Source organism: Oryzias latipes, chromosome 16, assembly GCF_053564925.1.
Source record: "Oryzias latipes strain Hd-rR chromosome 16, Olatipes_Hd-rR_3.1".
In the NCBI taxonomy this organism is placed as follows: Eukaryota; Metazoa; Chordata; class Actinopteri; order Beloniformes; family Adrianichthyidae; genus Oryzias; species Oryzias latipes.
The window spans coordinates 7,312,469-7,338,086 of NC_136252.1; the positions used below are offsets into that span (position 1 = coordinate 7,312,469).

The 25,618-nt window shown below is 41.6% G+C and overlaps 2 protein-coding genes across 8 annotated transcripts; one reads left to right on the forward strand and one right to left on the reverse strand.

The window, feature by feature from the left end:
- Positions 1-1,230: 1,230 nt before the first annotated feature.
- grhl2a (grainyhead-like transcription factor 2a) lies at positions 1,231-15,690 on the reverse strand. Of its 4 annotated transcripts, none has more exons than XM_011484880.4 (15): positions 15,262-15,690; positions 14,603-14,792; positions 14,076-14,519; positions 13,900-13,955; positions 12,708-12,957; positions 12,518-12,629; positions 11,605-11,699; positions 3,921-4,079; positions 3,774-3,831; positions 3,404-3,543; positions 3,285-3,322; positions 3,033-3,115; positions 2,868-2,953; positions 2,657-2,721; positions 1,231-2,364 (listed from the first exon to the last, which is right to left on the reverse strand). In XM_011484880.4, exons 1-15 carry the CDS (start codon positions 15,273-15,275, stop codon positions 2,250-2,252), a joined length of 1,905 nt encoding a protein of 634 aa, XP_011483182.1. In that variant the 5' UTR covers positions 15,276-15,690; the 3' UTR covers positions 1,231-2,249. The 4 variants fall into 4 exon arrangements, with proteins under 4 accessions (XP_011483182.1, XP_020565596.1, XP_078789959.1 ...); XM_020709937.3 differs by having other exon boundaries at positions 3,033-3,112; positions 15,262-15,684; XM_078933833.1 differs by having other exon boundaries at positions 3,033-3,112; positions 14,603-14,789; positions 15,262-15,609.
- Positions 15,691-15,838: 148 nt separating this feature from the next.
- Positions 15,839-19,920, forward strand: LOC101163270 (zinc finger protein 706). 4 transcript variants are annotated; one of them, XM_078933835.1, is made up of 4 exons: positions 16,487-16,638; positions 17,352-17,500; positions 18,799-18,913; positions 19,072-19,116. In XM_078933835.1, the coding sequence occupies exons 1-3, from the start codon at positions 16,521-16,523 to the stop codon at positions 18,892-18,894; spliced, it is 363 nt and encodes a 120-aa protein (XP_078789961.1). In that variant the 5' UTR covers positions 16,487-16,520; the 3' UTR covers positions 18,895-18,913; positions 19,072-19,116. The 4 variants fall into 4 exon arrangements, with proteins under 4 accessions (XP_023819613.1, XP_078789961.1, XP_004077663.2 ...); XM_023963845.2 differs by lacking the exon at positions 16,487-16,638 and adding an exon at positions 15,839-15,976 and having other exon boundaries at positions 18,799-19,920; XM_004077615.4 differs by having other exon boundaries at positions 18,799-19,920.
- Positions 19,921-25,618: the final 5,698 nt, after the last annotated feature.

A 25,618-nucleotide genomic window follows, 5' to 3' on the forward strand; every position in this document is an offset into this window, starting at 1 on the left:
AGACAAACACTCACAGTAGAGGGAAGATTTACTTCACTAAAGCATGTTCTAGGAGTCGGGGGGAAGCCAGAGAAAAGCCATGCACACAAACTCCACAGTCCCAGCTCAGATTGGATCCAGGACTTTTTGCTGTGAGAAGACAGTGCTGACCTCTACACCACTGGGTCAAGACAATCTGACTTTACTATAATGATATGAACTGATTATCCCGTGTGCTATCCTATGGGGTTTAGGTGACCCATTCCTTACATTGACGTGTTATTCCTACCATGACAAAGGTGGATAAAGGAGGAAAGATTTCATGTAATCCATGGACACCAGTGAAGATCACAAATCATTGAAGAAAAAAGGTTCAGAGCACTGTCTAGTGGGTCTAGATGACCCAACTCCCAATGTTAACGTGCCTAGGATAGCACAAGGGTTACATGACTGTAATGAATCCAGTTGTTTGATTCTGTTTTGAATGTTGTGACTTTAGTGTTTTATTAGTGCATTTACATTATTTATGAACACAGCTGTGAAAAACAGGGAAGAATACTAGCTTTCTAGACAACTGGAAGATTCATAACCATCAGCCAGGCCAAACCCAACCCAGAAGCACTTCCACTTCCTCTAATCACATTTTTTTGGCCTCACTGCAGTCAGTAACCTTTAACATTCAAAACAGGAAATGCCTGAAATATTTATAGCCTTTTTATAGAAAGCATATTGTCAAAACAGTTTTATAATAAAACAGTTTCTTCAGATATCTATGGGGTAGACAACTCAAAGAGTTCTACTCCACCCACTGCAGTCGAGCGGCCTAATGAACAACTTCTCTGTGCAACACTTGTGTTTTTGTGGCTTTTTTGTCTGTTTGGTGAATTTTGTTTTTTATTACTCCTGAGGTGCCATGACAGGTAAACTTCTCCTCTGTGCATTTACTAAAGTTCAATTCAGTCTTCAACTATTCAACCACGCAGTGTTCTTGGTGACCTGTAACTCTTTATCCAGACCAGGAGAGCTGCCAGTTTAATAGTCCTAATCAGGCAAATCTCTACTCTAAACACAAATTCTACAGCGAAGAATAAAAAAGTTGAGACATGGATCTCAGTTGTGTGGAGAGAACATTCAATCTGTCTCTAATTCCAGATGAAACCATTAACCAATCATATTTGTGAAAGAAGTAAATCTGTTTTGGTTCAGGCTATCAGCCGGCCTTTTGTGAGGCAAGGATTTGAGGCTCCTGGCTTTTGCTGGAAATATGGGGTTTTATTAAGATTTACAGTAAAAACAGAAACAGATGCCTTATTTTACCAAGGCTTCAATGCAGACAAAACCAAAGCTTTAAACTTTGCCAGGAGAAGTGACTGCATTTCAATTTACATTTATTGATTCATCTACACAACTGTACATTACAGGAAGTAAAAAACTGAAAGATTAAGACAAAGTCGGTGAAATCCAGGCGGATGCAGGAAGGATACTGGAACAGAAAATTACATTAAGCCTCCCAACATTATATAAACACAATTTTTCAAAACTAAAGTCATAAATACTAATACCTGCAGCATAAAAACAATAAAGATCAGTGAACACGGAGAGAAAGGAAGCAAGTTTACCGGTCTCCAGGAGAAAAAGAGTCCAGTTTTCCATTAATGCAGCTGAAACTAAAGAGAATTCATTCCACCTGCAACATTTAGAAATAAACCAAAACCATTATCCCCTCCAAAAAAAAAAACCAGAAATCCAAGAATGTTTACAGAAATGTATAAAAAAAATGAAGCCCAACCATGAACCCCGGCATGTCAGAAACATCCACATGAGTGAGTGCACCTGCAGCCTTTCACAATAAAAGGCAAGTGATGAGTTCCTCCAATGATTTCCAGCTTCAGCGGCCAGCACAGAAAACAGGAGGAGTGCAGGGAGCAAAGATGAGGCCAGCACCAGCGCCCCCTGCTGTTGGTCCAGTGCTTCAGAGGGTGGGCTGGAAAATGTATGGATGTGAACTCCTGCTACTAATGGAAAAAGTCAGAGGGTGTTTGTATCCATCTGTCAGATAATGATGGCGTTGATGCCAAAGAAATTAAACCCTTTTCTGACTTTCTAAAACCTGAGCTTCAACTCTGCTAACATGCTAGTTGCATGTGAGTTTTACTTGCTGGGAGGAGCTCGTTTAAAATGCAGGGACCCTTGTTGAGGATGAGAGCCCACTTTGAAGAGCGGCCCTCGAAAAGTTCATGGAAAGGTTTGGACAGCGAGTCGGAGGGCCGTCAGATCTCTGACAGAGTCACTCGAAAGCAGTCTGTGGAGCTGTCGATGGTCAGGATAAACGTGTCCTCGTTTGAATAGTGCTGGATGATGTTGTCGTCCATGTTTACCAGAACCCTAAAAGAATGAGAAAAATCATGTAACAGGCTTCCAGAGGATCTTCAGACAATACTTTGAAGATTCATCAAGATTCATGTCATATTCTGACAGTTACATTTCTAAAAAGCTTCTGTATCCATAGATTTTTGTCACATTTACTTCCTTTTTAACTCTTTCTGACACAGAAACTTCTAATATATTTGAGATGTCGACTCTGCCATATGTAAGAGAAAATGGCAGCATACATTTGAATTAGCATGTTCAAACAAGAGCAAGGCCCTGTTACCCCCCCCAGGGAGGACTTTCTTACCCTTTTTTACTTTTTTGGTAAACTTTAATTGCCTTGTCCACTGGCAGCGAGTACTTTTCAGAGATCTAGAAAGATAAAATCCATGTAAACCACCTTAAATCCAGCCCAGGATCCACTCACAACCACAAAGAACCAGCAGCTGTCATCACAGCTCAAAAAGACTTCAGCTCTACTGAACTGTTTCATGTAGTGGATTTTCAGAAGCACTCACCGAATCCAACAGAGCTTTAAGGGTGGGGGCCCGCAGCATTAGAGCATCAAAGACTTCGTCACACTCTTTTCTCACATACAGCAAGACTGACAAAGCGTACAACAGAAACCATTATTCATTCGGTGCAGCAAAAAGCAGAAAACACGAAGAGACCGGTGAGGTTACCTTTCTTCTCCTGCTCCACTTTAGACTTCTTGGTCTGAGGCAGAACTGCATCCTGACCTGACATCCTCTTTGTCGCAACACTTCTGAGGAGCACACAAACATACACCAGATCAGAGGAACCTTAGTGGACGTCTGGTTTAGAAATGTCTAGCTGAATGAAAAAAAAATGACTTATTTCTATTCCCCAAAAGGCAGGGGAAATATCTTTTTTTTTATAAACAAAGAAGTGTTCTGGTTCTAGAATATGCTCACCTGTCTCTGACTGAGTCTTCAGTGTTGAAAGCAAACACCTGCAAAAATGAGGGAAGATTAGCATAAAGGCAGGAAAAGCCCCTGCCCTGTGTGTGTGTGGTAGAGGGGGGTTCCCTCACCTGTCCGGCCCTCTGCAGGTTTCCAAAGTGAACGTCTGGGATGAAGAGAACCGGCTGGGATTCCAGGTCAAACATGCTTTTGAACAGCGTGCTTTCTGCTCTCTCAGCATGAGGGGTCAGACTCGAGCTGACGGCTTTCCCTAATCAAAGAAAGTGTGAGCACTCTCCATCTGTTGCTAAGCAACACCTACAGGTAAAGCTCCGAAAGGGGGCATTCTCCCCCCCCCCTTCAGTTCTTTTCACTTCATCAGAAAAATATTCCAAATCATTTAAAATGAAGTTAAATGTATGAAGGTTAAATGTATTTAAATAAATAAATAAGAAATCTCCCCTTGGCTTTTATTATCAGGGGATTTCAAACAAACTGTACCTTTTGTTCTCTTCCTGAGCTGTTTCCTCTCTTCATCCCGAAGCTTCCTCTCAGCTCCCTAAAGCAGGAACACAGAAAAAAATGCTGTAAATGTTCTTCAGATGCAAGCAACGTTAATCCCAATGAGCTGGTTTTGTCATCGCTCACCTTGTCACAGAAGACCTTAATCTGAGCATAAGCTCTGTGGATGGGCCGGCTGTTGCAGCTGTTGTAGCTGTAGGTGTCAATCTGGATTATGAGAGGCATTCCCTTCACCCCCTTCTGCGAGGAGAAGTCTGTGCTGAGGCAGTTCACCGAGATGAAGACCTGAGAAGCAGAAGAACAACAGATGTGGGTCCTGAAGCCAGTCTGTTGCCCACAGAGAGGACAGTTCTACTCTTAAACTGTTTTTTTTGGTCTTTTGAGCAGATCAATACTCCGAATCATCTTGTAGAAGAGCACATACAAGGAGTTTGACTTGTGCTCTCACGTAAAAGGACAAAGCAAACACATTTTAAGCATAAACAGCTATAAAAAATAAAAAAATTGGAAGAAAAATACAGATATTTGCAACATTTAAATTGGTATAAAAATTCTCTTGTGTGGTTTTGTACTCTGCTGCTGATCAGAGTTCATCGGGGTGACAGCTCGAGGGAAGAAGAGGTCTTTGTGGTGGGGGGTTTTGGTGTACAGAGCTCTAAAGTGTCGGCCTAAGGGGAGCAGTCTAAACGGACTGTGTCGGTGGTGTGAGGGGTCTTTGGAATTTTTACCAGCCTGTTTCCTAACCCTGGACCGCTACAAATACTGGATGGAGTGATGGTTAGAACCAGTGATCGTGATGGTTCTCTGCAGTCTGTCCCTGTTGTGTCTGGTTGCCGATGCAAACCAGATTGTGACGGGTGTGGCCGGGACAGACTGGATTAATGGAGTGTAGAAGATGGTCCACAGCTCCTGCCTGAGGCAGGTTGAATGTTGACGCAAGAACCTCTGCTGGGCCTTCTTCTGGAGGGAGTCTATGCGGGAGGTCTATTCAGTAACACTTAAAGCTGAAATAGAATTGAGACAGATCTCCGTGTTGAGGTTCGGATCCACATCAGGACTGAGGTAAAAAGAGCTGAATGTAATTGAGCTTGACCAATAGTCATAATTCTCACAGAAAACACACAAAACCAGAAGACCCCTGGAGGCTCCAGCAGTCCCATAAGGTGGACACCTGAGGTTAGGACCAGTTTCTGATCTTCTAGACATCAGGTTTGTCAGTCAGGAGGTAATATTCTTTTTATAATGTTTGTCTCCCTCAGAAGGATCAGAAATTTAATCAAACGACAGAACTGCACACAGATAACGGATGAATGTTTCCTGTATCAAAGGGCAGACAACTGTTCAAACCTGCCTGTGGAAAGGTAATTGCCCGCCCCACCCCCACACAACTGATGAATGAACTGTGATCAACCTCAGCTTTTTGGGAAAGCCAAATTCAGTTTGACTTGCCACACCTAGTCCTGAACAAACAAAATCCCGCTGTGTGAACGCTCCAAAAACCTGCAGAGGATCATCCGCTGTTTGATTAAACTGAACAGCTCGATCTTTAACACCCATGGAGACCTGGACCAAATCCACGTGATCCACTGCAGCTGCTTCTGTCGCCCGCTTTAAAAAGCTTTTCACTCAGATTCATAAACCCGGCCTCGTCCTGTGCTGCTGTAGTGACACGAAGGCTCCTAGATGCGTCTTCTTCACAACAAACATCCAAAAAGATCTCACAATCCTGAGCGGCTCCTCTGGAGGAGCGCTCCTGAAAACATTCACAGTGAAACTCTTTGCTTTGACCGTTTCAGGTGTATGAGGTGGAGGATGATCATGATAGCGCACAGGTAAAGACAGGAAAGTCCATTAAACGTATCTGGGCAAGTAGTGATTCAAATGGGATGAGATCCAAACTTAAAAAACATTTCACAAAGTCCCTCCTGTTCTTCACTGATCTTTTTTTTTAGTCTGATCTCCGTAGAAACTGGATCGGAGTGTTTAGTGACAACAGAGTCAGACGGTCGTCACACAGCAGAAAACGGCAGACAAACCGCATGGAAAATACTGTGAGCAACACAGACATGCAGGAAACTTGGAGTCCTTCCTCCAAAACTGTGGTGGGTCCAGATTGTTCTGGATTAGTAATTTTAGCAGAACGTGGCTCTGATCCAAACTTTGTCTCCTAAAGCTAAATGATGTAAGAGAGCCAAGCTTTCTGCTTGTGCAAGAAAAACAGGCCCCCTTATCCGAATCACAGCACAGTCCCTGTTACCCTGTACCGTGTAAACACTCCCCCATTATCTCATACATTTTAATTGTAAAGCAGATTCCCATCATTTGTGCCAAGTAGCATAAATCAGCACAAGTCCTGTTGAATTTTCCAGTTAAACAGGACTGACTGATTGAGCAACAGGTCGACAGACACGAATAACGGTGAGATTCCTGCAGCTATTTTCCCACTACGCCGCTTCTGCAGCATCGTGCCTGGACCTGCAGAGGTGAGGTCCTGAAGCAGAATTGAGCCTCCCACACACCCCACAGACTCACACCTCCACACACACACAGCCGAGCCGTTTGCGTTTCCACAAAAGCGCCACATGCGTTCCTGCGAGCATCTGTGGCGGCGTGAGTGGGAGGCATCTTTCATTCAAATGCCTCCATAGAAAGCCGACGTGGGCACAGTGTGCGACCCACTCCACCAGTCCCAAACAAACAAACAAACACAGAGGCGGAGCTGTTGACGCAGGAAGTTTCATGTTAAAATGACGATGCTGCTTGTTACCTGGCAACCACTTTAACATTTGCACCTCAAAGATTAAACTTGAGAAAAAGAGCACAAAACTTGTAGGAGATGCTGCACAAATGAAGCTTAAAATGTACGGACTCTTCCCATCAACCAAAAAGAGAGAGCAGCGAGGCGTCACACCTCCCCACAATCCCAGTTCTATTCTCGCTCAGCCTCCCAGCTCTGCTCCTGTGCTGGAGCCTTGGAGTCCACGTGCAGAAGGACACCCGATAATCATCTGTGCAGCTGAGATGGAGGCAACGTGATCCATTCACAAGCAACAAAACCGCACCTCTAACGCAGGAGCATTGTCGTCTCTCAGTTTAACGCTGTGGAAGAATTTACCACCCCAGTGTCTTCCTCCTGTTTAGGGTTTAAATGAGTGCGACGATTATAATCTCATGATGACATTGGAACCGGAGGAACGTCACCCTACTGGGGAAAAAAATGCAGATCTGTTGCTTGCATGACGATGTGAAGTCTAAACAGAGACATAAGATAAAGAGGATTTCACATTTTGCTCAGACTGTTCAAATAATTCCTTATTCCTGTGTTAACCTAAGCGTAAAACCAAACAGGGGGGTGGGGGGTGTTTCAAAGGCTTTTAAGAAAAACAACGGATATGCACACCCATCCCATCTAATACAACATATTAAACACCAAAAATGAAGTCCTATGCACATAAAATGACATTTGAAACTGTTAGAATGTATATAGTCATATGTACGGTATGTAAATGTTAGCCAGTAAAGGTTCTGTGTGAAGCTCTAGTTCCCCAAAAAAAGATTGTATACATTCATTTATAAAAAAAAAACATGCTTCATATTTTTTATCAGAATGTATTAGATTCTAGTAAGAACAATTATTATGACCAGATTATTTTCACAATTATTCTCTCTTATTGCAAGTTTGAGGAAAAAGTTTCACCTAATATCCATTGTAAATGAACTGACGAGTCAAAAGGGGGCAGCGGGGGCGAGGAAGGGTAGTGCCTGGTGACCATACAACACTGCTTGCAGCTTTAATTTGTCCTTTTTTTATTATTTGGCAATAAAAACATCTAAAATATTCTCAATCTTTATAAAATATTCTTCATTGTCTTTCAGCTGTTCCTTTTAGGGGTCGCCTCACTGAATCCTCCTCCTCCATCTAACCCTCTGCATCGTCCTCACTCACACCAACCTTCCACATGTCCTCTTCTACATCCATGAACTTCCTCTTTGGTCTTCCTCTAATCCTCTTTCCTGGTAGCTCCAACCTCAGCATCCTTTTACCAGCAACCTCCCCTGTTCCAAACATCTCCATCTGCTTCCCTGCATTTATCTCTAAAACATCTACCACTGTCTGCTCCTTTGCTGTCCTCATTCCTGATCCATCCTAGTCTCTCCTAAAGAGAACCTCAGCATCTTCATCTCTGCTACCTCCAGCTCTGCCTCCTGTCTCTGCATCAAAGTCTGTAAACCAACAACATGGCTGTTCTCAGCACAGTCCTCTACACCTTTCATTTCATTCTGGATGATAGTTTTTGGTCACACATCACACCTGACATTTGCCTCCTCCCATTCCAACCTGCCTGAACATGCCTCTTCCCCGCTTTCCTATGTTGTGTTGTTCTGGACTGCTGTTCCTCTCATTTACACACAGATCTCTGTCTTACTGCAGATGACTTTCATTCTAATAAATTCCAGTTCAAACCTTAAACTCTCTAAATGTTAATCCTTGAGTATGGATTTCTAAACTAAGCTTCTAGCTTCTGTTTGATTAAATACTCAAACCCTGGCAAAGAAAAGATTACAGAAACAGAGAAGCTTCTAAATATATATGATCACCAAGTTCATGTTTAAAGTTTGAAAAAATTTAATTGTTGAACTTATGCATTTATATATTTAACTTTAACTTATTAAATTATTATTATTTTGGCACTACTTCTTTGGCTTTTGGACAAACTCAATGCATTTCTGCACCTACTGCCCCCTACAGGTGGAGTACCATTTCTCACTGAGGATTGCTTGAAGACCTACACCTAAAACTTTTCCAGGATTAAATCTTTCAAACCAAATGCAGCATTGGTCTACAGCGCTCCTTTCTGCTGTCAGAGGATGCAGCAGACGCCTCTCCTGACTTCATCTCTGATTTAAAAATATCAAATTACAGAAAAAGCGCTGGAAAACACTGCTAGAAAAGTGAATGTTTCAATTATCTGGTTTAAAGTCTTCCTCAAATCATATTTTGTTGGATTTAAACTGAACAAAGATGAAACTGTGTTAGAAAAATTTGAAATTGTAACATTAAAAACAAACTGAAAGCAGTGAGCAAGAATTTACTTTACAGGAAAATTGATTCATGGGCCTGAACTGAAATGGAGTTCACAAATTTCTGATCAATTTAAAATAGTTTATTCTTTAGGCTCCGCCCTAACAGAGAACAGCAATAAGTGACATGATGGAATTAAAAAAGAAACGTAGCCATTATAATTGTTCAGATCAGTATGTTTATGTTTAAGGTACCCACACCTCCAAATACAACCTGCTGTTGTAATCCTCTTTGTAGTTTTTTTTTAAGTAAATTTTAGAAAATACATTTTCCATTTGACCAGCCATTTTCAAGATTTCCAGATGCATTTTAGCTCTGCTCCGTCCGTCCTCATCCTCAGCAGCTAATAGGTTGTTTTGCAACCCTTGTGTTATCTTAGATGACCCCACCCTACCATGACAAAGGTGGATAAAGGTGGAAAGATTTTATGTAATCCATGGACACCAGTGAAGATCACAAATCATTGAAGAAAAAAGGTTCAGAGCACTGTCTAGTGGGTCTAGATGACCCAGAAGTCCTGGGATCTCTGTTGTGGTCGCTGGGTTTTAGAACACAGCCTAAGTGGATCTTTCACTTCAGGATTGATCTTTCTACAATATCTTATTTGAAGGTTTAAGGTGGAACTGCGTAGCCAAAACAGAACTGGATGAATAATCAATGTATGATCCAAATTCCCAACAGAGCAGCAGGAATCTTCTCTGAATTGAACCTCCGTTTTTTCTAACAATTCATCACAATTTCACGCTGCGTGAAGTTAAACCATTGAGTCCCTCTTTCACAGCTTCTCTCTTTACTAAACAGAAAATTTAGCAGTTCTTTCCCACTAAACTCTGCAACAAGGGAGTGCAACCAAACTACTGCCCCCAACATTAGGTGATGACAATGACAGATACCCAGGGGTTGACATAGCCCAGAAATTTGCACTGGCCCACAGGGCCAGTAGTTTTTGAAACTTACTGGCCCTGCCTGAAAGTTACTGGCCCGACACCGCGCATAGCGGGACCCGCCGCTCCGCAGGTGCTTGCAACTTTAGGGGGGTCCGGGGGCATGCCCCCACGGAAACTTTTAATATGGTGCAATTTGGTGCATTCTGGTGACATCACTTATCTCTACACTTTTCAATGACTGAAAATAGACCATATCAAATTTAAATCTGCTCTAGTCTGTTTCAGATGTTTTGAAGAGAGCACTGCAGTGTAGTAGGTAACACTAGTTCAGAAGTTTTCATGGTGCTTCTAACGGCAAATATCGCAATAAATCATAAACCTTAAATGTGTTAAAACAATCTAATGGCAGCTTGAACCATTTAACGAATCAAATAAATCCCTTAATGCATTTGACCAATCGGATGGACGCCTTCACATTGTTGACCAATCAGATGGAGCCCTGTTATGTTAGATGTTTGTAACCTATGTCAACGTGGGTCATTTGGAGTATAATTTTTAAACTGGGAATGGTTATTTGGTTATTTTGCTGTTTGTTTACAAATTATATCGTTATCGCAATTTTAATCTCTGATATCGCATATCGCGAGTTTTCCTCATATTGTGCAGGTCTAACTGAGATCATTCAGCTAACTAGAAATACTTACTGCTTACAGTGTTGTAAAGAAAAACAAAATTAAGTAGTTTAACATTTTACTGCATTTGAGTCTGAGATTCAGGTATTTGGAGTTGCCTTTGATTCTTTGACATTCATCTTAAAGCTTAGTGCATACAATTTCATCTTCAATGCATTCATTAAATATCTTGCTGTCCATACTAATTCCACCCATTACTCCATCTAACATATTCCTATCTATTCCTGCCATGTCTTCCACATCTCTGACATGCTTCAGTCTCTCTTCAGTGACGGTGTCGGATTTATAATCAAATGTAATAATAACCCACTGGCTTGTGCCTTCGTTGTTGCTGTTTAACATTGTTTTGTATTGAATTGTTACATTCAATAAAGTTTGAAAAAAAAAAGTAGTGAGCGCGTGCCGCGTGGTGCTCTGCAGTGAAAGCCGCGCGCGCGCAGGCAGGAGAGAAGGAGAAGTGATCAAAGGTTTCCCATAGAAACCCTTGAAGTCTGAACACAGGACTAGCAGAAAAACTAAATTATGAAGACGAGGTAAATCTACGCGTTTTCGCAAAATTTACTTTATTGAAAAAGGTGAAGAATATATAAACCGTTAGATATTTTAGTGGCCCGAGCGGACAAGTGAAAAGTAAAGTCTTGTGGTCCGCACTGCTCGAAAAACAGGACCGGGCCAGCGGACAAAATGGCTATGTCGAGCCCTGATACCATAAGGGGGCTCTGAGGAGCATCGGTCACACCTGCATTCTCACATCACACTTCATTGTGATGAAGGTGTGTGCCAAACGCTCAATATTTACCTTCAGACCTGCAGAGCTGCAATTACCTGTCTTTCTGTGCAGTTGTCATTAGGATTTTATGAAACCTGCAGGGTTAGCTCTTTTCTGAGTGGGAGCACTTGCATGACGTTGTTTCCTAAGGGGAATTCTGAGCTAGTTTATTTGAAGAGACTGTCTCCATCAGGTCTGCTGCAGCTTTTTGAAGCTGAAGAATAATGTAGGTTCCTAGTTTTTAAACTATGAACCATCAACAATCCACTGGCAAAGAAAAACCTAGATGTGGCTTCATGAGAAACCTTCAGAAAAGGCAGAGAATCTGATCAATTCCAACAATCTCATTTGTCCACTTTGCCTTTTCTGCTTCTCTTACCTTTGCCTCTTCACTGACATCCCAGGTGAAAGACACGGCATTGTAGGCAATCTCCTCCACGTTTCCAATTGTGCTGAAGCTCTCCTTGTAGTCGGCTGTACGAGGAGACGAACAGCAGGAGGAAACTTAGAGCTTTCAAGGCCTTTACACAACAAGCTGACCAAAAATACTGGCCTCCATCTTTACAGCCGCACACCATCAGCAGAGATACAGATCTTCTCTGTATTTTACCTTCTAAGAACCAGAATTCCTTAAAGTTGTATTCAGAGCATTTTTTTAAGCTTTCTGGAAATATTGTAGTTTTTGTGTGGACTTTTTGTGAGGCTTCTTCTTCTACACTCACTTTTTGTCCGCCGTGTCCCTGAGCATCTCTTGTGTTTCACTTAAACACAACTCTGGTTACTGCTCACGTTTAGCCGTCTTCTAATGTTTGATACATTTATTAGTCAGGGGAATTGGTTACACTGGGACTAAATGAAATCTACCAGCAAATAGATAAAAGAAGAAGTACTATTTACACAGATTTGAGAGACGGTGCACTCACTTTTCACGGGAGTGTTCTTTCCGATGCACCTTGGTCCTATAAAAAGTTCAGCTGCATACAATTTCTACAGCAAGCCCATGCCAGTACCACTGATGCCATTAACTTGCCAAACACAAATGGAGTGTGACGCTGGCTGTTCATTCCTCTGAGTCTAAAGCGGCAGGTTGAGGCCCGTCAACTCCAGATCACTGTAGGATAAGGCCATAGCCCAGGCCCCCACCCATGTCTCCTAATAACGTCTATGCAAATGTGTTTCCTCCTCACAGTCTCCTGTGGGAATCGAGGACAGACTCTGGTCCATAGTGAATCGGGTCTGCCCGTGGGAACATGCTGCAGGCACCCTCTCACAGTGACAAAACCAGCACTCACCAATGTCCAGGACTCTCTGTTTAGCGGTGTGCTGACGGGAATGCCAGTATTTCCAATTCCGCAGCTGCTCATCTCTGCCCTTGTCTTCCCCAAACACCACCATGATGACACTCTGCAGTGAAAGCAAATCCCCCGCTGTCTCAGAACGCTCTTGTTTCCTAAAACGCAGGTCTTTGAATGGTCACCTCACCTGAACAATACTGTCCTGCTGCAGCTCAGAGCCCCCCACGGTACTTTTTAATGCTTTCCCATCAGGTCTGCGTGACGGCGCTCCCCCACCCGCCCACAGTTTGCTGCTGTGCGGAGCAGGAGAGGCTCTGACGGCAGCCCTCGACAGCGTCAGAGAATAAAACTGACCCCGGTTCAGGTAAGCCATGGGTCCCTCTCCTTGGCGCGGCCTGAGCGACATGCTGGCGTCCAGAGAGTATCTGAAAGCGTCTCTGTGATAAAGCAGAAACAAGTGTCAGCCCTTAGGAAGATCCACAGTAGGAGGAAAACTTGCAATGTACAATATTAGTGATCAATATTGTAATGACGATATGACATGCAACACATGAACAAATAGCAAAACAAAAAACAACTAATACATAATTTCACTGCAACAGTTCTATTTAAATAAAGTCAGCAAAGCAAATTATTCTCTAAATGTCCCTGATCTACATAGGATCTAACATAACAGGACTCTATTGGATTAGTCAACAACGTCAATCCGATTGGTCAACCACGTAAATGGCTGTATTTGATTTGTTAAATACTTCAAGGTGCCATGAGTTTGTTTTAGCAGCATGTGTTTAAACATTTAAGGCAACCATTCATCACAGTCTATGCGTCTTTTGCGATATGCGTGTCGCACAGGTTGATATTGTGAAATTATACATTTTTAATTTGTTGTGCACTTTAGCAAAACATTTCGTTTACATGAAGAAAATCAGCAAAATGTGACATATAAGTTAAAAAAAACTGTCAGATTTGGTTTCCAGTATGGAGAGTTGGGGAAATTTTGAATATTTTAACCCCACTTTGATTTAGCTGTGGATTCCAGTGTGAACCTAACAGGAACCTATGAATGGGAGCATCTCAATCTCTAAACTAAAGCTTACTAATAATACATATTTAGTCCTTATTTCTACAAATTCCTTTAAGGTGAAGCATAAATACATTTCTTTACCTTATCTATAAACAGAAAGAAGACCAAAAGAAATGAACCACATATAGCTTTTAGGTTTTCTTAAAAGTGGTGAGACTTTTTTTTTTTTAGGTCTGATCCAATGTCAGCTTAAGACTATGAATCAACAAAACATAGAGAGGAGATGGCACTGTCGTCCTCCTCATCAAAACATTGTTTGCGCCATTAACCCCTTTGTGTGGGACTGTGAACTCACACAGGCGAGCTGCAGTGGAACGCCTCTGCTGCTGAGGAGGGGCTTCTCTGGAACATCTGTGAAGGATGACAGCTCATGAGTTTCATAACCAGCCCGCCCAGATCTCAGCGCAAAAAGAAGACATTTGCTGCACGAGCTAGAAACACCTCCTCCCCAACACCCCTCAGGAATCTGACCTCTCCTTCCACTGCTTCCTCGTACATGCAGTCCAGAGCGCTGCCCTTCAGGAAACCAGCAAGAGGCAAATCATGGCGACTCCTCTGTGGAACTGTCCTTAGCTGCTCTTTGGATTCTGAGTGGAAGGAGCCATCAGAATATGAAACCGGAATGGACGTCTGCCTTTCAGATTTGACCAAAGCAAGTGGTGCACTGCTTCCACTTTTATCACCACCACCTCCTCCTCCTCCTCTTCTGGAATCTCCTGAGAGGTTCACAGCACTAGGCTTGGAGCTGTGAACGTCAACGCCAGTGCTGTTTAGGGAGAGGTTGACAGGCATAGATCTCAGGGTCTGACAGCTGGGATTGACCATTTCCAGGCTCCCGTGGTTATTAGCTGGCACAACTGCAGGAAGGTTTGAGGGGTTACCCCCATTGGAGAGGCGTTTTGTCTCTCTGGGAACCTAATGGACCAAAAACATGGGAAAAGTCACGACAAAGTACCTTGAAATTCCTTTTTTTAACCACTTTGGAAATAATTTCCCACCTTGTAGTAATCATACAGCAGCCCCAGAGCTGCTGCGCTGTCTTCATCGCCATTGATGCTCATCATGGCCTTGGTGGCAGCTGTCAGAGGGTTCTCCAGGTAGCTCCTCCACGCCTCATCCTCGCTGTTGAACACCCTTCTGGAGGCCATCGACAGCTCGTTTGGTACCAGCACCACCAACCGCTTACTGCTGAAGTCAACACGAAAGAGGAAACACACAGCAAAGGTTTAAAAACAGGCGCTCGCTGCCAAGCCCACAGGTACGCCTCGGGCTGTTTCTCACCGACATTCAGTTAAATGACTCGCTCCACATGAGGAGAGAGCAGGCAAGTTCACACCAGAGGAGGGAACTGAAGCTCATTTAGAAGTCAACTGATTTCCTGTAAAACGACAAAGCCTTTATTCCCAGATCCCATGCTGACAGCATTTTAGGATTTCGTTTTTCCCAAATTAAAAAAAAACAAAAGAAATCTCAATGAGTGTTGCTTTTGTGCCTCTATAATAAAACACCAGAGCTTGTTCTTTATTTCCCTTTTTCCACAGAGACAGACACCACTTGATTTCACTTTGACTTAAATGTGTTGATGCACAAGTTAAAGAAATAACGAGATTCCAAATTCAATCAGGAATAAAACACACATGCAGGTATTTCCTCTTACCTGTCCAGATCCATCTTGGCTCCACAGGACAGAACTTTTCTTGGGCTTGAGGAGGGTTAGCTCTCGGGATGGTGGTCAGTGATCGTGGGACAGTGAAGGCTCACTACAAATCCAGGTGAGCGCTGCTGTAAAAAATAATCTTCAACTTTACTGATTTCAAGTTAGGTTGGCGTTTTCCGTTCCAGGTGAGATGAGAGCCGCGCTGGCAGGACCAGAGCGTCGCATTTCAGCACGTGCTGTCTTTGTGCAATGTTTGAAGAATATTTATTTTCTGTTTGGAGTCCTCGCGGAGGTAAAACGTGCAGCACCTGAAGAGGTAGAATAAACAAGGAAGCGAAAGGCTGCCTGGTGATTGGTTGGTTGTTTTTTTTTTTGTTTTAAAGGAGGCGTTAAAAATCAAGCTCTCGTTTGTGAATTCTGAATTAAAAAACATGGCCAGCTCTTACAAAACTGAGGTTTCTTGTTAAATTTTCTTAAAAGTTTGGAGAAAGTATATTTAAAATAGAAAAATATCAATACATAGCCGTTATTACTGAGGAGATTTTAAAAAAATCAATGCATCCTTAAAACATTGGGTTGATAGAGAACTAAAATAACTCTTATCCTTTTGCTCGGTTTATTTATACAACAGAGTAAATACTTTTTCTTGGCCTCATTCTTGATGTACCGTGTTAATAGGAAAGACACGCCAAGAGTTACAGTGGGACATCTTGTGGTAAGAATTTGTTCTTGCACCTCCAGAAAAGGTTTGTCACGTGGTAAAATTTAAACCTGACCATACACAATGAATTATATATATATATACACATATAATTCTAATAATAATATTTATATAATAATTATATATATTCATATAATAATTATATATATTTATATAACAATTATATATATAGTTTTTAATCTAATTTTTTATATTAGTTGACATTTTTGTTTTTGTGTTCTTGTAGTTAGTGTTGTTGTCCGTTTGTTGGCATAAAAGAAGGTATACATCGACATAAGCACGAATGAAGCGGACGACTCATGATACCTTTGGGTGCAGTCAGGAAATTGGCAATTAACTGGTTGATGTGTCGGCAAACCCCAGAGACAGTCACTGATGTAACGCTGATGTAACATATTTTGGAACGTATAACTTTACCCTATTATTTTTATGTAAAAACGTTATAGTCGAGTAATTAGTTTAAGCGTTTCCATGTCTCCGTTGAGTCACTGATTTTGCTGAATGTCCGTGAAAGCATCACAATTTGAGGGCCACGCGCATGCGCATCAGAGCAGGAAGAGCTGAATTCCGTTGGACCCGGGTGCTGAGGAGCTACTCTGTGTCGCTTCTTCCGTTTTGTTTTGTGATTTTCTTCAGTTACACGCATTGTTTTGCAGGTGAAGAATTCACATAATGCAAGTTTATTAATTTTTTGCTTCATTATTATCGTCTGCGTCTTCGTTTTATATTCTGGACAGCGATAGCAGCCGGCTAACGAAATACAATACTATAATAATTATAATCTTCAAACTAGAAAGAAGATAAGCTAGTATATGTTGAAAGATTTTCTTTTTATATATTCGCTGCTAATAAAATATTAATTTATCTACGAAATATTGTTAGGATTATAACATGATTTCAGAGATTGGCCTGTTGTTGTTAATCAAATCATGTCATTTCTTTTTAGCAGCTAACCTTTATCTATTGTATAACATTCATTTAAAACGTGCCTGACTTGGCCACAGACACTGACCCAGCTTCATGATCCGTACGGAGGTAGTAACTTCAGTATTTGCAGAATCTCAGTTATTTGGGGAAATGTCATTCATTGGCCCTAACAGGCTTCCATTATTAGCCTATTTCTGAGAGGTGTGTGTCACTGCTTAACCTCTACCACAGCTTTGCGATTGTGCTGAACAATAATGGAAATATTTAGAGCTAATGTCATCCAATCTACAGCAGATGTGACTCACGGGTGATGTAAGAAGATGGCTCTGTTCCTTATATTAACTGTCCAGAGTTCCCTGTCATAGCCCAGCCCATCCCATTCATGGCTGGATAACATCTTTGTGGGGGGGTTTCTGAATAGATTACTGTCTCATTTCTTCAGGTGTGACAACAGACATGGCCCGGGGGCACCAGAAGTTTCAGTCCCAACAAAAAAATGCCAAAAAGCAGGCGGAGATTAAGAAGACCAAAGGGCATGACCAGAAAGCGGCAGCGAAGGCTGCTTTGGTGTACACCTGCGCCGTATGCCGGGTATGTTGGCGGAACCCTTTTAGAGCAGGGAGGGGTCGCAGCATGATCAGGGCTGAGGACCACCACTAAACTAAACCTGCGCTCACATTTATGTTTGATTTCTGATTCAACTTGGTTTAATCCTATTAGTTGAACTGATTAATTTGCTAAAGTTTCATTTGTCTGAATTTGTAGGTGTTAAATTAAAATGAAGGGCCAGTAGAAAAGCTATTTTTTGAATTAATTTGAATGTGATGAATCATTATGCAGCCCTGGTTATGATTGTACTGTAAGTCATGTTGCCCCTGTTGTAAATATCCTCAGCGTGTCAACCATGTAGTTTGTGGTTCTTAATGAATTTAGTGAGCTGATCGTTGGTAGCCAAAAAATTAAAAAACAAAATCAGAATCAGATTTTAATGTCAGAGTTGGCAAAACAAACTCAAACAAAGACATGTTTTATAGGACAGCAGGTTTTTGTTCTTAAATAACATCATATGAAGCTAAGATGCTAAAATATAGCACACATATATTTTATCAGTCAGTACAGGCAAGCAATTGTTTTAAACAGAAAATCCTTTTTTATTTGTTCTTTAAGTTTACTTTGTACATGAATGTAAACATTTGAGGGCTCTGGAAAACGGGTGAAAACACTGAGTCACCTTTACATGGTTGTCATTCTAAGGATTATAATTCAAAACGTGTGTGTTGTGGTGACACGGTTGAGTAAATGTGAGCACGATGTTCCCTCGTTTATCACGGCGGTTATGTTCTAAAAGAAACCTGCAATAGGGGAAATCCGCAAAGTAGGATTCCAGGTGTTTAAAGGCAGTTCCTCACTACACACTTTACCCACGTTTCTCAGACAGACATGAACATTTTCACATTTTTCTGTCTTGTTTGAGTCTCAAAGTACATACCGTCATAGAAAAATAAGTCTAGTGTTTATAGAATGAAATCAAAGATCTGATCGCACGGATTTATGTCAACTCGGCAAACTGAACGCATTCTGATTCAGGAGACTGGACAGGGGAGATTCATTGACAAGGTCAACAGCCAATCAGGACGCAGTACTGGAAAAAAGAAAAGCATGCAAAATGACACTGAAAAGACTCAGTGAAACAGCGAGACCCTGAAAGGTGAAGCACAACATAGCGAGGGACCACAGTACTGGTGGTGAGAACATGATCTGTCCTGTGGTTCTTTGTCTGGGATGAGTCTGCCCTGTTTTGACTCAGTTTGCTGTTTTCAGGCAGGGTGGGATGAGGATGCCAGCACATGTTGTATTTTCTAATTTGACCTTTTCCTCTCTTAATTTAGACCCAAATGCCAGACCCGAAAACCTTCAAGCAGCACTTTGAAAGCAAACATCCGAAGTCTCCCCTGCCGCCAGAGTTGGCAGGTGTAGAGGCGTGATGGCTCCTCCCCTTTCTCTGTAAGGCAGTTGAAGCTAATTCAGGATCTTTTGGTTGCTGATGTTTAGTGTTTAGTATCTCCAGGTGACTGATTGACCTGTGTGGGGTTTTCTGGCATGGTACATGTGGAATTTTTTAAATTCAAATTGTTTATTTTTTATTTTCCCTGGCTTCCCAGGATATGAAGGAGTGTGGACCACCACCCTGTCAAATTGCACAAAAATTGTTAATACTCCATTATAGGGTGGCTGCAGTATTTATAAAGTTTGATCATTCCGAATATTAAATGTGCACATTTCAAGTCTTCCCCCACAGCAGATCAAGCTTAAGTTGGCAAATGCTGCATCTCTGAATGACTCTCTGTAACAAGAAGTCATTCAGATCCAGAGTTCTGGATGTTGAGCAGTAATTTATTAGCCAGGTTTGATATGGAAAGAATGGCTGAGTCCCAATAGGTTTGGAACAGCACTTGGAAAAACAAATATTTTCTTTTTGGATTAAGCTCTGTTCACTTCTGTTCTGCACTGACTTTCCAGAGAAAGGTTCTTTACCTACCATGCTCCTCACTCCAACCCCTTCATGATTTCTTTAGGACGGTTCTGTCTGGTGAAATTGGTTCTGTGGGTTAAATATAATGGTTTCAAGTGGCTGTGGTCTGTGTGCCGTCGCTGTACACCACCCCAGTTCTGAATAGGATTCAGTTCAGATTCCCCCTCGTGCCATTGTAACAGTCCTGACTGTAGTCCCTTGTCTAACTCTGTGGTGCAGTGTTTCTACTCTGAACCTGCAATAATCTAGAATCAGTTTATATTTTTGTACAAGTTTCTTATCATAGCATGCTAACAGACATATTTAATGGATAAAAGCCACTATTTTTTCAATATGCTTGGACCTCCTGGTCTTGAACCACTGACATTGTATCGTTGTGCTAACTCTGGACTGACGACCAGCCATGTTTTTACTTTTGTAATGATCATATCTTTGTCTGCACAATGTAACTTGTTTTAATAAAGATATTTTATATTTACGCATTTGTTTATGGAGGTTTAATTTGTTGGTGAAAATGGGTTAACCTGCTTGGTGGACATTCATGGTTCTAATGATTAGTCAGTAATATTGTTAAACGGGGCAAGAGGGTGGAGAACTAGACCACATTTCCTCAAGCTTATCTTTTCTATTTCAGTCGGTTCAGTTGGAGCCCAAAGCCCTGCCTGACCTCATCCTGGTAATCAGTTCATAAGCCTCTCACTTCTATCTTGTTGAGACTTGAAAATGCTGCGCTCAGTTAAAGGAACCATGAAACCTAATTTAAATATGTTGCTTTAGATCCTGAGGAAATTTGACACAAACTTTTAGGTTGATGTTTTATTTCAGACATATGCTTTAAAGGAGAAATTGGACAAGTTAATATGTGTAGATATTTTGTGAGTGTGGGGGGGGTTACATTTCTTCATTACAGGTCAGAGTGATAAAATAAGAGGTTTTATGAATGATCAATTGAAGAAAAATCTTTTTCCTATCTGAAAATGTCAAATGTTCTTGTGAAAGTGTGTTTCCCGCGTCAGTTCAGCTTCTCCAAACATGCACACGTGTTTGCACATGTACACATGAAAAGACCCACACTTGATCTGTTTGTAAATAGGGCCTCAGCGTGATGTATGACTTGACCGACAGGTTCTGTGAGCAGGACCCACCGAAAGTCCATTTAACCCTAAAAACAAGAAATGCTTGTTTACCACCCCTGGAAAATTTTAGAAAAGTGGGAGTGATGCCTTTGTAGATCTTTGTGTTTCCATTAAACCTTTTGGTTCTCAGTGGTCACCAACCTTGTTCCTTATACGCGTCTGCCCTGCTTGATTTGCAGCCAACGCTGCTTCAGTAATTCCTGGTCACCTGGATCAGGTGTGTTCAGACAGTCAGAAACTGGGTTCACTCAATCCAACTAATAAGCAATTACTGAAGCTGCAAAACAAGGGACGCGGGGCAGTAGCTCACGAGGAACGGGGTTGGATGAAGCTGCCGTTTGTGTCGGTTTCAGCCAAAGGGGACGGAATCGCTCCACCAGTTTAAGGAGGTCCTGGCTCAAAGAGAGCCATGCAAAGTGGAAAAACTGTCCAACTCCTAATTTATTTCATTTATAAATGGAAAGAAAAGAAAATGGAAAAAAAATTCACTCTTGAAAACTGTATCTCAAACTGAGTCAAACTCGAAAAGAACGCTCAAAAGACGATGAGCAGTACAAAGGACAGACAGACAAAAGAGAACACAAGAAAACAAGTAAAGAACTACGTTTCTGAAAAGAAAATCTACAATTGTTTGACCCCGACACCAAAAAAGAGTTTGGGAAGTTAAGTTTAATAAGAAAAGCTTTGATTTAGATTACTAGAAATTATAGAGGAACTCAAAAGACTAATGAAAAACGTTAGCAACACAGAAGCTTCTTTATTGCTAATTTTAAAAACTGAAGGAAAAAACGGTTTCAAATGTTCATTAAGTTCATGTTCGCCTAAGTCCAGATTTAAATAATATCTGCCATAATAGGATAAACCAGACAGAGTGATTAATAAAGTAGCTAAGAAAGAAACTGTGGGGATCCTGGAGTATTCTGACAACTGAACCAATCAGTTCAGAAACTTAATTGTTGAGAGCTAACTCTAACCCTGAATCTCTGAGATTACAGGTTTCAAGTCACATCAGAAGCTCTTTAAATGGACCCCAGCAAAAGGCTCTTAGCTTCAGAGATACAGAGCAGCATTTTCCCCTTTTCTCCTCCTAACCAATTATGAGACTGTTTGTGTCAGTTGGAGATGCAGCTGTTAGGTTTTCCAGACTTTGCTTTCACTCGCAGACTCTTGTGGTATCTGGAGTGCTAATTTATTCCTGCATTCCCAGGATTCCTGTCACACCCTCTCTCAGTTGTTCATCTACCTCCTAGCAATCATCAACCAAGCTAGCTTCACCTGCCCTCTCACTTTCAATGAGTGAAATTTACTGAGCCTGTTGGGAGTGAATTCCTTTTTTAAATCTCCAAGACAGTGGTGAGGGGTAACAGAGGAATTCAGGGTGGAGGGGGGGTTACATCGGGGGATCAGCTATTAGTCCGTTTGCAATGGGGACAGACAGGCTGACAGATGAGGTTAGATAGGAATCAACATGGACTATGATGTTTGCAGATGACATTGTGATTTGTAGTGAGAGCAGGGAGCGGGTGGAGGAGAAGCTAGAGAGGTGGATGTTTGCCCTAGAAAGAAGAAGAATGAAGGTGAGCTGCAGCAAAACAGAGAACATCTGTGTGAATGAGAGGGAGGACTTGTTACAGGGAGAAGAGATAAAGAAGGTGGAGGATTGGAAGTATCTATGGTCAACAGTCCAGAGTAATGGAGAGTGTGGAAAAGAAGTGAATAAGTGAGTCTAGGCAGGTTGGAATGAGTGGAGGAAAGGGTCAAGTGGGATGTGTGATAGAAGAGTTTCAGCTCAAATGAAAGGAAAGGTGTAGAAAACTGTGGTGAGACCAGCTGTGTTGTTCTGCCTAGAGGCAGCGGCACTGAGGAAAAGACAGGAAGCAGAGCTGGAGGTAGCAGAGATGCTGAGGTTCTCTTTGGGAGTGACCAGGATGGATCAGGGATGAGGACATCAGAGGGACGGCTTTAGAGATAAAGTCAGAGAGGCCAGACTGAGATTGTTTGGACATGAATACAGGGAAGGCAATGATTATAAGAAGGATGCAGAGTCTAGAGCTGCCAGGCAAGAGGAAAACCAAAGACCATGTTTATGAAGGCAGTGAATGGAGATGTTATTGTCATTTTCTCCTGTGACCCATGTTTTTCCCTTATAGTGACAATGGACAAAGATAATGTACATCTAAAAAAGAAGTTAAATGCTTAAATGTTCTATATCACTGCACTGGCTTCTTTAAAACAAACTTTTGCTTCATCATCTGGAAAAAAACAAGCACTAATAGGGGTACTTTCACTCTGAACTGATGACGAGGTCTGTGCCGGCTCAATTGTTACCGTGACAAAGCGCCGTACTACATATCAAACAGTCCACTTTTTGTGAAAAAAGGATTTAAACCAAAAAAAAATAACAAGAATAAAGTATTAAAAATAGAGGGGAAATCAAATTTTATTTTGTAAGTGACCATGGTAAAAGTGGGATAATGGCCATCGCCAAAGCAACCGTCCACCGCTTCATGACAGACGGTTTTGGCTTCTGCATCGTCTGTTGATTTCTGATAATGGACACCTCTCAGCCATTATCCCTAATGTAAGTCCCTGCCCAAATCATTTGACCAACTCACAACTTAAAAACTTAGTAGTTTTAATTCCTAAAATGCAGAGATGATCTGGGTTTTGCTGAAAACAGAAAATAAGCAAAGTAACAGAAAGACACACCAAAGGTAATAAGCCACCATTTTATATTTTGTCTTTTTCTACAAACCTCAAATGTCATAGCATCACACTTTCATTTACTCCTGTCCAAACCAAGAAATTGATAGATATATTATTTTTTAATACACCTCACTATTTCAGCATAATCACAGAGGAAAGATGCATTCAAGCCTTTCCCTGGCAGCTAGTTGGCAGGTTATTTAACTACCGGTAAGTGGCATTTATCATAATCTTAAGATTTCAGGAACTTGTTTTTAAGTGTGTCTTCTCTCTTTCCTACTTTTGCGTTATGCTTTATGACTGCCAATGCATCGGCACTGCAGGCACCCATTATGGCCTTCATGACTGCTGTGCTTTCAACTTTTCTGTGACAAGGATCACATCATGACATCATTTAGTGACTTCTTTTTGTAAGGCCTGGTTAATGCTCATTGAGTAAATTCGATGTTTTATTACCAGAAATATGCGACTGATAAATATTGGTGGGGGGGGGGTAACAAAATTATTAACGTATTAATTTTATTTTTAGATCTTTTACACAAAAAATTGCCTAGAGACATTAATGCCAGAATTACAATCTTGTTGTTAAATATATTTATCAGTTTAGCTTTTGAGAACAGCACTTCTCCTGTTCATTACTAACCTTCTAAGATTGATTTATGAGGAATGCTTCTTCCTCACATTGGTTAGCCCCCGCCCACAGTGAGAATGCTCTGGTTCAAATCCAGGCTGAGACCTTTCTGTGTGGAGTTTGCATGTTCGCCTCATGCCTGTGTGGGTAACTCCAGCTTCCTCACGCAGTCCAAAGATATGTCTCATAGGTTCATTGGTTACTCTAAGTTTCCTTAGGTGTGTGTGTGTCTGTGCGTGCGTGTGTGTTTGTGTGTGTGTGTGTGTGTGTGTGTGGCGACCTGTCCTTTGCCCATCAGTAGCCTGGACAGGCTCCATCAACCCTGCAACCCTGAAAGGGACATGGCTGGTTAAGAAGATGGATAGATGCTTTCTTCCTCTGTTTTGCTCTCTGCAGTTGGCTTTTCCAATCCTGGATAGTTTGGGCCTTTATCTGTAAAAAACCTGACTAGAATCGGTGATCAGCATTGATTAGAGTCTTACAAAGCTTACTAGAATAAAGGCAAAGTTGTGATTAAAGTGAATCATTCATAGAATTGCATTCCAGGAGCTAATATGAATTCTGTTTTGAGATTTTCATAGGCCCAAATGTGCTTAAGAAACTAAATGCCCATGTATTCATTAATAAATATAGGAGTACATTCATTTATCTTCTAAACCATATGTTTCCTTTCGGGGTCACTGGGCTGCTGGAGCCTATCCCGGCCTCTCGTGGGCGAAGACAGGGAACAGGTTGCCAGTCTGTTGTAGGGCCACAATCACACACCCATGCACTCACATTCACACCTATGGGCAATTTAGAGTCACCAATTGACCTATGAGGCATGTTTTTGGACGGTGGGAGGAAGCCGGAGACCCTGGAGTAAACACACGCATGCACGGTGAGAACATGCCAACTCCACACAGAAAGGTCCCCTGTTGGTGTTCTGTTCCAGGTCCTCCGGGGGCCTTCTCGCTGTGAGGCGCTAACCACTGCACCACCGTGCAGCTGAAATATAAATAAATATAAGAGTTGTGTCATAAACTTCTCATATTACAGCTTGAAACGTGCTTCAAACTGTTGGAAACAGGACACTTTGGGCATTGTTGAGCAGTAAAAGCCATGAAAGATAAAGTAATGTTACTTTACTTTGAACTGTCAAAGTCAACACATGACCGATTTGAAAGAAGTCAAGAATCTGGGAAGCATTAGGGTTACTTACGGAAAGATCTAATTTGTAAATGTCTGAGAACATCATCAAAATGTTAAAGTGCAAATGGGACTGAGACAAAATTGTACATAGCACAAAACTTTAAGGACGATTGGGTTTATTTATTTGTGGTTAGGATACTTGTTGGAAATAAATCTGTTTATTACACTTTAAATGAACATGAATTTTTGGGATATATACAGCAAATATGAGTTTGCTAGTTACTCCCATGAATATTTGCTAACTATTTTCTGCTGACACAAAAGAGGAAAGTTTGGGCGTTTGCAGTCTGTTCCAGCTTGTTGGGGCAGAGCCATCGGGCCTATTGTCCCGCAAACCTTGACTGCCAATCTGTGGGAAATAACCTACGACATCTAAGTGTAGACAGGGTGAAGACATGGGCTTCTTGGGACCAGCTCTGTTAAACTGGCTCCACCTGAAGATCTTGGCCGACAGCTGCCTTATAGAATGTGATAGAATGTGACTAATGTGAATAGAATAGAATCGAATAGAA

Bases quoted from the DNA above. Each gene is read 5' to 3' on its own strand.
- grhl2a (XM_011484880.4), bottom strand. The intron at 12,958-13,899 runs GTGAGTTCACAG...GCTTTATCACAG, and splicing joins TTCCACTGCAGCTCGCCTGT to AGACGCTTTCAGATACTCTC. The intron at 2,365-2,656 runs GTAAGAAAGTCC...TCATTCTTTTAG, and splicing joins TACCAAAAAAGTAAAAAAGG to GGTTCTGGTAAACATGGACG.
- LOC101163270 (XM_004077615.4), top strand. From the start codon at position 16,521: ATGCGCATCAGAGCAGGAAGAGCTGAATTCCGTTGGACCCGGGTGCTG. The intron at 16,639-17,351 runs GTGAAGAATTCA...TCATTTCTTCAG, and splicing joins TTACACGCATTGTTTTGCAG to GTGTGACAACAGACATGGCC. The intron at 17,501-18,798 runs GTATGTTGGCGG...CTCTTAATTTAG, and splicing joins ACACCTGCGCCGTATGCCGG to ACCCAAATGCCAGACCCGAA.